The sequence below is a fragment of the Heloderma suspectum genome, chromosome 7 (genome assembly GCF_057233095.1).
Source record: "Heloderma suspectum isolate Gila_16-S chromosome 7, 16-S_ref, whole genome shotgun sequence".
Classification (NCBI taxonomy): domain Eukaryota; kingdom Metazoa; phylum Chordata; class Lepidosauria; order Squamata; family Helodermatidae; genus Heloderma; species Heloderma suspectum.
In genome coordinates, this window is record NC_139464.1 from 25,135,606 (window position 1) to 25,147,943 (window position 12,338).

General features: G+C 39.7%; 1 protein-coding gene across 10 annotated transcripts in view; it reads right to left on the reverse strand.

Annotated features, from left to right (window-relative positions):
- Positions 1–12,338, reverse strand: part of ERC1 (ELKS/RAB6-interacting/CAST family member 1) — a 274,951-nt gene that overhangs the window by 188,081 nt on the left and 74,532 nt on the right. For all 10 annotated transcript variants that reach the window (XR_014784243.1, XM_084809321.1, XM_084809326.1 and 7 more), the window contains 2 exons: positions 5,213–5,380; positions 743–880 (listed from right to left, as the gene is read on the reverse strand). Coding sequence is in view for 9 of the 10 variants with exons in the window: in XM_084809321.1 (XP_084665447.1) it covers positions 743–880; positions 5,213–5,380 (306 nt within the window). In the remaining variant the exon portion in view is untranslated. The remainder of the gene's footprint in view (positions 1–742; positions 881–5,212; positions 5,381–12,338) is intronic.

A 12,338-nucleotide genomic window follows, 5' to 3' on the forward strand; every position in this document is an offset into this window, starting at 1 on the left:
GTTGATGGCTATCCTGAGAGGCCCATACTTTGGTATGTATAGGATAGACTAGCTGGCTTTATTGTTTTGCTCCTGGGAGTGTGTGCCTTGGTGATTGGTGTTTCTGGTTTTTGAGTATTGTAATTTGCTTGTAATTTCCTGTACAACCTGCCACTTCTCCCCTTTCCCTTCCTCTTTGTTCCTTTCCCCTAATAAACTTTTATCCAACTTCCAGTGTGGTGTGGTGTGTCCTGTCTAACTTCAGTGTGAAATACAGTGCCTATTGGCCTGGGAAGGAAGCTACTGGGTAATCTGGGGAAGTCTAGAGGCCAAGTTGGGCCTGGCCTACCTTGCAGGGTTGTTGGGGTGAGACCAACAATCCTTCACATATCCCATATTTGCTCCTAGCATGCGCTCTATGAACTGCTCAAGTACAACAAAATGACAGGGCAGAAGTCCTTCAGCTGACACAATGATGCATCGTGCCATGCACCTATGTTTACATCTCCCTTGGTTATATTAAATTCCTCCTCAAGCAATATTTGAATAGCCTTCAGTAGATTTCAAGCCAGCCTGTGTTTCATTAATGCATATATCAATCTAGCATTCTAACCAGAAATATACTTGATTAAACGAAACAAGCAGCATCCAAAGCTATACCTCCCATCTCTGATAGGGCAGAGAAAAAAAAGGAATCTCTTCACAAATAAATATTTGTGTCTCGGGGAAAACATTGGGTTTATTATCTTTCTTTCATACTCACCTTCTCTGCGAGTGCTTCCTCCAATGTGGTCAAGGCTGTATCGGTGTTGGTGGTATCAGCCTGCAGGGATTTTACTCTCTCTTTCAAACTGCTCATCTGTTTCTCCTTGTCTCTTAACTGTTCCTGAAGATTCTCAATCTTAAATTAGGGAAGATTAATTAATGAATTCGACTGATAGGAAGCAGTTATGCAACATGTTTCTACTCCCTACCTGTCAGCACCCAGTCAACGATGCCTGCCTACCTAGCCTATGAAGGATTCTTTCATGGATGCCTCTTAAGCTCCCGTTGCTGCTCAGCATCCAGTGTCCCATGCTTTCTTATGTTACTCCCCATGCATATGCACTCACTACTGCAAAGAAATGTGCCAACCAAACTGCTTTTCTCTTCCAATCTATCATATAAGTTATCTCCTTCTACATCTCTGTATCAAGTATTCAAGAGATTATATTTATATTTGCTACTGTCACCAAATACAAAGTCACCAAATTTTACCAATAAAGCTTCAATAGCAAGCTAAAAAATATTTCACTGAGCACAATACATTATATAAGCCTGGTGGTTAAAGCTTTATAAAATACTGTAATTTTTTATTAACCAATTAAAACAGGACAACAGTTAATCAACGTGTAGCCAGTCCTATCCACATACTCTTGTACCTAACTCCCATTGAATTCAATGAGACCTACTTCCAAGTAAACATGCAGAGGATCAGGTTGTACATCTTTAATCAGTTGATGGTCTACACTGCAGATATTGTCAAGGGAGAATAAAAACTAATATGACATGTCTTTGGAGCCAGATAGAAAAGGATTGATGTTGGCATCTGCCAGCAAGTCAGTCAAGCAGGAAGCTGTATTATTTTGAAACCGGTTCTCAAATAGACTTTGATTCAAACATTCAATTACATTTTCCAAGTCAGCGATTTATTACGAAGTTAAGAAATTTACTGTAACATGAAACCTCAGGGGAAAGTCTTGAGGATGATTTTTATGCTAATTTCATGCAAGGGATGTCCAGCCAGCTACTATTGTCCCATTTAGTTTATTGTGTATGGAAAATTAAGCTGAAAAACACAGGAGGGGTGTGTGTTTGTGCAGGGATGCACATCAAGCCTAGTATAACAAGCACTGAAACTTTAAAAGTACATACATTGCACTATCTGTTGAATTACAAATATTAAAAGACCACTCACAACAAACTCCTGTGAAGAGAATACCCATTGTATATTTGGCTGATGGAAACTGCATGTAACAATATATACATAAAGAGAAACACATGTGTTTAGCCTTAGACATTGCAATACATATTGTTATGGCCAAAATCACAACTGTGATACCCAATCCAAATTAGCTATAAACAAAGGAGCTAGACAATAGACAATATCTAACAGACTGAGAGCGCAATCCAATAGGATTGCTGCTTAGACAAAGGGCTCCGAGATTGGAGCTCTCTGTCCATCCAAAGCCCTGCAGGCAGGGCGGATACAACAACAGCTCTAAAAATGCCTCCCATTTCACCTTAACAAATTTTAGTTAGACAGGCCTCTTGGACAGTCTAGCTTCCTTACCTCTCAGTGGGTGGGACAGGTGACAGAGAGGCTGTTGTGACCTCAGAAGAGGAGCTGCCATGGAGCTTTCTGCAGCAGCCGGGGGGGGGGGGGATCTCTGCTCAGATTCCTCCCCTTCCCCCTGGTCAAGGCGGTGCCTATGGCTTGGGGGGCGGGATCTGCACTAACTTAGGTTGGATACACTCCCCAGGGACCACAGAATTGCTCTAATAGATCAGTGCCTCCTCCTAGCCCATCAAGGGAAATAACTCTTTCTCAGGCTAAAATATAAGTCTCCTAAAACCGTTAAGGAGAGGCAGAGAGAAGAGTATGTGAGTTATAATTATAAGAATGCCCTTCCAATTGATATCAAAAGTTACTTTGTTTTCGGCATTTGCAGAAGGTTTTTTTTTTTAGGCAAGCCTTTCCTGACTAATGACTCAGTATCAGCCACTGTTTTATTGATGTTTCTGCTTTTACTATAATTTTTTTGTAGTTCGTATTTTGTTGTTGCTGCAAACTGCTTCAATATCTTTCCGTGTGGAGCAATTTATGAATTCTATAATAAATAAATAAGCATGATATTAAAAAGATTAAAATAGACATTAAAATTACAATGGCTGGAGCATAATTAAGACATCTGCATAACATTTCACTTTACGATTCTGTTTTAATTTTTAGTCTACACCGCCATACGTGCTATTTCCTCCCTATTCACATTAGAAAACATTTCATGTGAATAGCACTTGAAAGCCCTTTCATAGACCTCAATGAAATACTCCTAACTTTCTTTTTATGAGCATTAGTAAGAAATACAATGCTTTTGTACAGTTAAAATATATAAATGATGAGAGAAAATTGCTTTAGGAATTGTTTATAATATTCATTCTGCCCCCATGATGAAAATCCTTCCCTCGAAATATCACCTTTATGTCTCCTAAGCCTATTATTAAACATAAGAATTTATAGACACAAAACATAGATGCACATGAAAACATAAGTACAAGGCAGAGGTGGTGTCTGAGTTCTAAAACACAAAACCACTCTTCTGCATCCAACACCGATTTCACAGAAAGTAAACTGATGAGGCTCAGAGACAAGTACTCCATTTTTTAGCCATGTTACCATGGGGTCTGAGCCCCAAATACCAAATCACATATTTGCTATCACAAAGCACACCAATTTCACAGAAGACAAACTGGTGGTGCTCAGAGAAACACACACAGCTAAAGTACCCACACAGCTCCCAAAAGACCCAAGCAAAACATACATAGATCACATACAAAACCGCAGGCAAAACATACATCTCGGCCACTACATATATAAACAAATAAACAAAACACCCCAACCAGTGAAACACTACCCCTTGTTCCCCTGAAACCCTCTAGCCCTCTAGGATGCTCCCTACCACCCCCATTTAGCTTTTTATTTTTTCTGGGTAGCTGGGCATGCTTCAAAACAAAACACTGGGCTGTAGCCATCTCCCACGTTTATTTTCTAAGAATGCATCTGGTGCCCACACGTGGCCCAGAGGCATTCTTGGAAATAAAGATGGTGCTGGACCCTAGCACTTTGCTTTGCAGCATGCCAGCCTCCCAGTTAAAATAATAAAGAATCTATTGGTTTTGTGTGTATTTTTTAAACAACAGAGGGGGCAGAGAGTCTGGCAGGTGCCAAGGGAGGGGTCCCCAACCCTATAGCATAGATGCACATGAAAACATAAGTAACACTAATAAAAAGGTTAGACAATACCAAAATATCTTGAACCAATGAAGAAATAAAAGTAAAATGAAAACATGCTGTCATGTCCCCACTAAAGGAATCCTCCTGAGGAGGAACTAAAGTTCTCAGAGATGGCCAACACCAAGGAGTCAGCCGCCTATGGCAAGAGACCTGGGTGGGCCCACAAGGGAAATGACCATGGCTCTGTCCCCACAGGAGGAGGGGAGTTCCGCCTCTGAGGCCAAGGCTGAGTGATATAAGCTTACAGTATCAGTTTAGCCACTGCTGGAAACAATGTATTTCAGTGCCTTGTACTTCTGACCTTGCTCTGTGATTGAACAGTTGTGCTAGTGACCCTGAATTCCTGCTTAACTCTGTTTCTTGGACTGCATATTATACCTAAGTGCTTATCTTTGTTTGAACCTTGGCTGCTCTTCAGACCTCTCTTTTGGAACTTTCCCTCTTGCCTGGTAAAACTGTGCCTTTGACCACTGCCTTGCTTTTGAATTGCCCCTTAGTTTAACCTAGCACTGAGCCTGGTCCAGCCATAAGCAGGACACATGCCTATTGATAAAGTAGTGAGGAATCACAAGAACTTGCCTGAGGAAAAAAATAATCTCAGAGGATGTTCTCAGAGCTGCTGCTTTCATGGTGGCTCTGTCAGAACCGAGCAGGAAGGCACTCACTCACATCACTCTTGAGGATGTGCAGACAGGAAAAACTCTCCTCTGAAGGAGAGGAATGTGGGAGCACAACTTCCATAGCTAAAGATCTAGAATGTACGTAGAAAATGCTCTGCATAGTTACAGAACCCATATGAATGATTTGTACAGAGACAACGAAGAATAGGTTTAATCACCCACCCTCATTTCCTTTGCCCACTGTATTTGTAGCCATTCTATTGATGTATGCAGAGTCCACCACTCATTCAATTAGTGATTTGATGTGAGATTTATTAAGAAGGATCTCCTCTCCAGACATTTCAATCATTACCAAGACTAATGCAGCATCAGAAGCACCATAAATAATCTGTTAACCAACACATATTTACTTTGTTGTTTTGCCAATTATAAAACTATGTTCAGCTTTATTGTTACCAAACCTCCTATTACAACACAAGGCTCAACCACAAGCCTCAGGAAATGACTTTTACAGCTATGGGTATTATTACTTTCTGGCAAGAAATCCTGGTAAGCTTACCTTTTTTTGAAGAACATTAACCTTGCGTTCTTTCACATCTAGCATATCCTTGAGATCATGAATCTCTCCAGCTTGAGTTCCTTTTTCCTCAGCCATCTCCTGAATTTGCTTAGTCTTTTTATTCAACATGGCCTCCTTCTCCTCTAGACGTAACCGAAGAGCATCCACCTGGATTCAGTCATAAAAAAAAAAGATTTCAGTTACCTTCAGCATAGCAAGGCAAACACTACTGCCAAATAATTGATCTGTATTACCAAATTCAAATGGCAATTACATTTTCTACCTGCTCCCCAGTTACAGCCAGCAAGCTTGCATTAGAAATGATAAAACCCTAGTGCAGTGTAGATGCTAAAGCAGGCTTGGGCAACTGCAGGTCTGGAGACCATTTTTGCCCCCAGAACCCACCCCCACAGGCCACTGTGCATTCCATGGGGCACCCAGAATATTTTTTAAAACCGTGGTAGTTTCCTGTCCAAATCTGGTGACAAACTGTTCCTTAGTACTAAAAGGGTTAAATGTAGTTTGCCCTTGAGCTAAATTTGGCCCTTTTAGTGCTTTGTAGAAGCTACAGAGTGTAAATTGGTCAAATTTAGCTTCATGATAAGCTAAATTTGACCCTTTTAGCACTCCATGTTGCTAAAAGTATCAAATTCCCGAGAAAAGGGTCAAATTCCCTGGGGAAGAGCCATTTCTCTGCCCCCCTGCCCCCCAAGATAACCAACGGTGGTAGGTTGCAGTACAAGATGGGAGAGAAGAAAAACAAATACAAAATTCAACCTTAGCCTGGGCATAATTTATAGAGTATTTTTTTGTTTTACTGTAATTAAATCTGTGTACACATTCATGTAAGCTTTTTTTTAAAGGTTTGCCGTATACGATCACTAGTTTTCAGAAGGAAAAAACGGGGAAGAATTGCAAGAGTGCAGCAATGAGCCATGTGTTGGGATACACTTGGGTAGGATTACAGCTTGGGTAAGATTAAGCTGGTTAGCCACTGCGTGAACAGAACGCTGGACTAGATGGACCCTTGCTCTGATCCAGCATGGCTCTTCTTATGTTCTTATGTACTTGTGTTTATATAATCAACTGTGTCCAAAGAGGATGATTATTCGACCCTTCAAGCCTTTAGCTGTAGTAGGCTATTACAATCAATGGGTGACAAACTTATATCTGACCTGTATTTTCTCCAGTAAAAATCTCTGACCACCTATGCAGGTGCAATGCAACTTTTCCACACTGCTACCTAACATGTAAGGACAAAGATCCAGCTGAATCTGTCTCAACCTTCCTGTTCTTCCTATTTCAAGGCAAAAGTCACCTTTGTATCCACGTATACTTTTAATTACACACCCTGAAAACTATGTTAATATAAAATATGTATTAATAAAAGGACTTTGCATTACTCCTAACCACAGATCTGAGTGACCATTTCGATCAAAATGGTTTGTAGATAAAGAGATGTTTCCATGGCTAGAGCTCGAGAAAATGCATGGTCACTAACAATGCTGACAAATGAACACTGAGAACACAACAACTAACCTGAACACTCAAAGACCTTGCAAGTAGGTAAAACTTGCATCTTCTTTATTTAGCTTTCAAAATGGTTGTTATGGGTTTTTTAAGTTGTTTTTAACATTTTACTATGTCATTATGAGTATTGTTTTCTGAAGTTTTGTAAACCGCCTTGGTTGGTTCCAGAAAGCAGTATAGAAATGCTATTAATCAACCAAATTAATCTGTTCAAAAAGTATGATAACCCATCACTGCCAGAAGAGATCACATACATATGAAATATTTATATAGCTCCATTACTGTACATAGTGCTTTACGAGCAAAGCAAAAAAATGGGCCCCTGAACCAAGATGCTTACAAGTTACATTTTGACAGTGGGAAAGAAGGAACGGGAGAGGTGAGGATAACATGAAATGTCTGTGGACAAATGCGATTACTGTATCAGATAAGTGTGAAGATAACAAAGACACAACCCCCACTGAAGCTACAGTATATCCCTATCTGAAAGGCTAGATAGCTGTTGTGCAAGAAGGTGAACACATCCAGTAGGTTCCCCAAAAGGCATATAATTCTTTATCAAGTTTGTGTTATTTTTGTTTACTTTTCTGAGGACAAAGATTAAAAGGAAAAGCACAAGCAGAGTTAAATAATCAAGTACGTAAAGTTCACAAAGACCCTAGTAAGCTTTGTCATTTTGTAGTGTATTGTGTCCCCATGTTATAAATATCACGTGCGTGTGTGTATTTCTCCAACTGCACAAATGTCACAAAGCCAAATGAAGAAAATGAGAACTGTTTGAAGAAATGAGAACAGTATGAACGAAGTTCACTCTACAGAAGATGGTCACCACAAAGAACAATCTGAAAGACCATTGTGAAATACGAGTGACAACACCGGGCCATTCAAGATACTAAAAGAAACCCACTGACCCTTATCGGCTTGGCTTTCAGTAACGCTTCAAGCTAGCTAACTTGGCTGTTAATCCTATTTGACAGTATCAGATTTGGTTCCTATTAGCTGAATTCATTACAAGGCCATCAGTCATGGTGAGTAAGCTGGCTGCATTCTGAATCTCTGGCTCACTCTGCACAAGCTCAGAATGTCAGACAGTGAAAGGAAGCTTGGTCAATTCCAAATGGAGAAAGATGTTTTATCAGACAATGAGTAAATTGCAGCTGGTGCGCTAGGTCTTTCCTTTAATGGTACATTTCTCCTATTTTCAAGGTCCTAATTGGCCACACTCAGCGTACATTCACCTTAAGGAATGTGTCCAAAAATAAAAAGTTGCTCTGTAAGAAATATTAGGAGGAATCAACCATAGCTACAAATAATCAATTAGCCCAAATGGAGAGCAATTTCTTTTTTTTTTTACTAAGAGCAGCATATATGTTTCCCCAACTTCAACAAACTCCCAGCCAATCTCAAGGCGCCTGGGAGACGAAGTTAAGAGATATCTGAAGAAACCATTTCCAAGATTCTCAAGGTTGGCTGATGGCTCTAGGAATTAAAGACATCAAACAAATTTCTCCTCCAAAGACCCACCTATCAAGACGGACCATCTATATAAGATAATGTGACATTTTAAGAACACACAGTATCAGCCACAGCTTATCTTCTGAAAATTTTCTTTAAAGCGCCTTTAAATTAGGAGCCATGGTGACTACTCTGCACATTCAGACTGGCTTCCAGATTGCTTGTAGCAGCTCTATCTGCACTGTATGACAAGTTGCTCAGACTAAGGAGTCATGCCAGAGACAGCCATTATATAAAGATAGTTGGGCAGCTTTCTGAACCTAAAACCTGCAATACACCTTCTAAGCACCTATAGCAGTGCACTGCAGACTAGCAGAGGACAGATATGATATTCTCTCCACCTGCAAGCTGTCCCAGTAGTGTACGGAGTTAGGTGCTTGAGCCCTGCTGGCAGAACCCAAGGCACCTTACAGAGGAAAAGATCCAGAATTTAATATTAAGCACCCTTTGGATCCTAGAGTTAATTCATTTTCATTGTTAGAAATTATTCTTGCCTGAAATTGTATTTTAATTGATAACTCAGTTGCAGTATACATCAACCAAGCCATCCTAAGCATGTGAATAACCCATGGCATCTGCAATGGTAATATCATCTTCTACTTTCTAGTTGATCAGACCCTTTGAAATCAGTATTGGTTAATAATTTGGGGAGGCTTGAACTCCTGGTATTATTTTTGTGAGAGGTCTCATTTTAGAAAACACAATATGGGTCTCTAGCAAAGTTTGTTAGAGGTTGGCAGGGCACAGGCATCATGTTAACCCTGTTCTTGCTGGTAGAAACAACAGTCTTGTTTATTCATAACTACTCATTTTGTGTCACAGAATGCCAAAACTCAAGTTCTGTGGTGAGCAGTTAACACCAACTTCAACAAGGTCACTGTATAAGTTTTCCAGTGCTTAGAAACCTTTCTGAAAATAGTCTTCCTGGTTTTCACTTTTGTGTTCAGAAAAGTTATTTTAACCTAAAGTTAGATTTCTTTCTTTTGTTCATGATACTAATTCATGTTTAATTACAGCAGGATAGCCCAAAAATATTAATGGCTAATGGAGGTCCTCTGGGGTCCTCCACTGAACAGGGAGAGAGTTGTTATAGTTTGTGTTTTTATACCCCTTCCCTGCTCCTTTCAGTTGTGGGGCTGGATGTCTGATAATGGTTTATGGAGTGCATTCCTCCAGCAACAGCTGTTGTGAGGCTACCCCTCCCCAGTAATTTCAAATCTGTTTCTCCCACACTGGATCCTAGTTCAGAGCCAGGTTCATTCGAACTCCCATTCAGTCCCTCCCTCACCTTGACACTCCCTCGGTTTGCTTCAAGTGAGCATACTTTGAACTCAGACAAATTCATTTTAATAACCAGTTCCAGAGCTCTGTTAGTTCTGATCTCCAGGCTTCTGTGCCATCAATACAGCTCAGCTAACTAGAGAGCTTAGATCAAGACAACAGCCTTGGTTTGTCCTTTGTGTGCATTCTTGTGGCTATTTCAGGCAAAAAGGCAAAAAGAATGTTGACAAATTTGCGTTCTGAGCTTTCAGTCAGACAACTAATTCATATCCAAATGTCCATGCTGAGCAACCTAAAACAGTTTCCACATAGGATGTGCAGAGGATCAAAACTGGAATATATGAAAATCACGTTGAGTACATAGAAATTCTTAAATGATAGAGCCTCAAATACCTTAGTGTAGCCACAGTAAATAATCAATCTCTTGGGTGTTGGATTCAGTTCTCTATTGCATACAAATCTCCTCATTTGGAACTGGGTTGGTAAAGGGGAGGTGAAAGGACCAATAACTTATGCATTGTGCAAAAAAGGTACAAAATATTTCAAGAGACTGAATTAGCCATGTACTTGGCCAATGCTGATCCAAGCAAAAGGGCTCAGCTGGACAGTAATAAAATTGCATATGGATGAAGCATTTTATTCCAAAATAAATGTTGATTTATATTTTGTTTCATTTACAAAAATATTATACATTTCTAGAAGTATTTATAAAGACTCCTTAACATATTGAAACTAACCTCAATACCCTCTCTTTGCTTGCCCCTTAGGATAAATAATCCCCAGATAGGTCATTTCAACCCCCATATGTCACTCTGCCAAGGTATGAATTAAAGAAGATGTAATTCAAGATTCTGCTGAGCATTATACAGAAGATATAGATGTACCACAGTGTACCTTTAAAGTATCCACACACACGTTTAACATGCTTGTGGACCATTTTTTGAAAAGTCACCTCTCTTTTTGCTATTGCTAAGAAATAACCATGGTTATGTGTTTCATACATCAGAGCTGCACAGTAGTCTCAAATCTTTTAGATTTTTCACGTAAGTCTTCCTACGACTTCTCATAATTATAGGGAAAAGGCTGAAAGATATGGGTACATCACTTTTATAAGAGCTTGGAATCAGGTTTGGTGAGGAATTCCAAGAGTGGTACTTCAGACAGCACAGTGACTTCTCTAGAGCACCCTCTCTCATGACTCCCAACACGCATGTTTCAACAACAGCTTTATAAAGAAGAATCAAGGAGGACCCTAGGCAGCAATCCTACACACAGGGTGCAATTTAGGGAGGGTGGGCCAGTTTCCATCCCTCCTTGTGTTTTCAGACACCACACAATTATTTATTAGGATCATCATATTTGTGGCCAGTTCTCTAATTCTATACACCATATGACTATTGTTATAACAAATTTAATAGGCCTGCAGACTAGCTATGTGTGCTGACAGACACAAAATTCTTTGTTTAATTTTGTTTTTTAAATGTAAGTGGCTGCTCTCTGTGAATGACTTTCCTGTAGTTATTATGAAGTACAAAAAATAAGCATGCTTCTACTTTGCAATTTATTCTTGAATATTATATACTGAATGTGGATCAATATGGAAAGGCAGGATACATTTTAAAAATATCTTTCCAAGAGTAGATCTTTGGGCCTTTATGAGATTCTTGCAAAAATCCCTTTGCATCTACTGAAATACATGCTTGGTGTACTTCCAGATGTGGCAGCCTTAGTTACCAAGAAGCAATTTCTATTCGATACCAACTATCTGGTCATTGATAATGTGCCCTAAATCCCCTATCTTCCACTTTCAGTTTCATGCTTCTCTGACTTTTCACTCATAACAGCACTTACAGAAATGGAAGCTTTTGGCAAAGTTTGAACATTCAGCACCTTTTTATTAATTCCTAAATTTTCACAAGCACAGGTTTAGCTATTGGTCCCCCATCACTCAATAGTATTATCTGTTAGACTTAGACATGTTCCTTAGCAAAAAAAAATAGTAGTAGTAGTTCTGATACAATGCTATTATACTTCAAATTTTAAAAAGCAGTCAGTCACTTTACAATGTATACACATTATTATTCTGTTAGGTGATTGATCACCAGCACTTGTTAACAGTCACAGGCCAACCTCTTTCAAACAAGCCATAGTTAATATTAACCACAGTTAAGAATATAAGGACAGCCATGCTGGATCAGACCAAGGGTCCATCTAGTCCAGCATTCTCTTCACACAGTGGCCAACCAGCTTTTGACCGGGAACCCACAAGCAGGACATGAGTCCTGCCCACAGGACTCCTGCCCACATTCCCCAGCAACTGGTATACATCGGTATACTGCCTCTGATACTGGTTTGTCTGCTGGGACACCGCAACAAGCTGTGTGGTTAAGGAAACATGGAAGCAAAAGCTTCCATACTTCCGCTCCTCAGCCATACTGGAAGAGGAGAGGGTAGCGTGTGAACCTGAGGCTTGCTGCAGCTGATTCTTATCACTGTGTGATGTTCAAACCAGGCCACTGAGCATCATGTCAGGTATCTTCAGTTAGATTCCTTTTTTCTGTCCTTGAATGTCTTTCAACATCTAACAGAGAACCCTTCAGAGCACAAATAGTAATATGGCAAAAGCAACAGAAAAGCCTTAATTCACAGACCACCAAACTTTAAGGAAATGTAATGCTGATAAAAGGTGCCAGTTTTACAAACATCTGCAGCAATACTTTATGCTTATTTACAAAAATAGGGTAACCAAAGTAAAAATAAATGCTGTCTCAACATTATACTCTGGATTTTTTTTACTGTG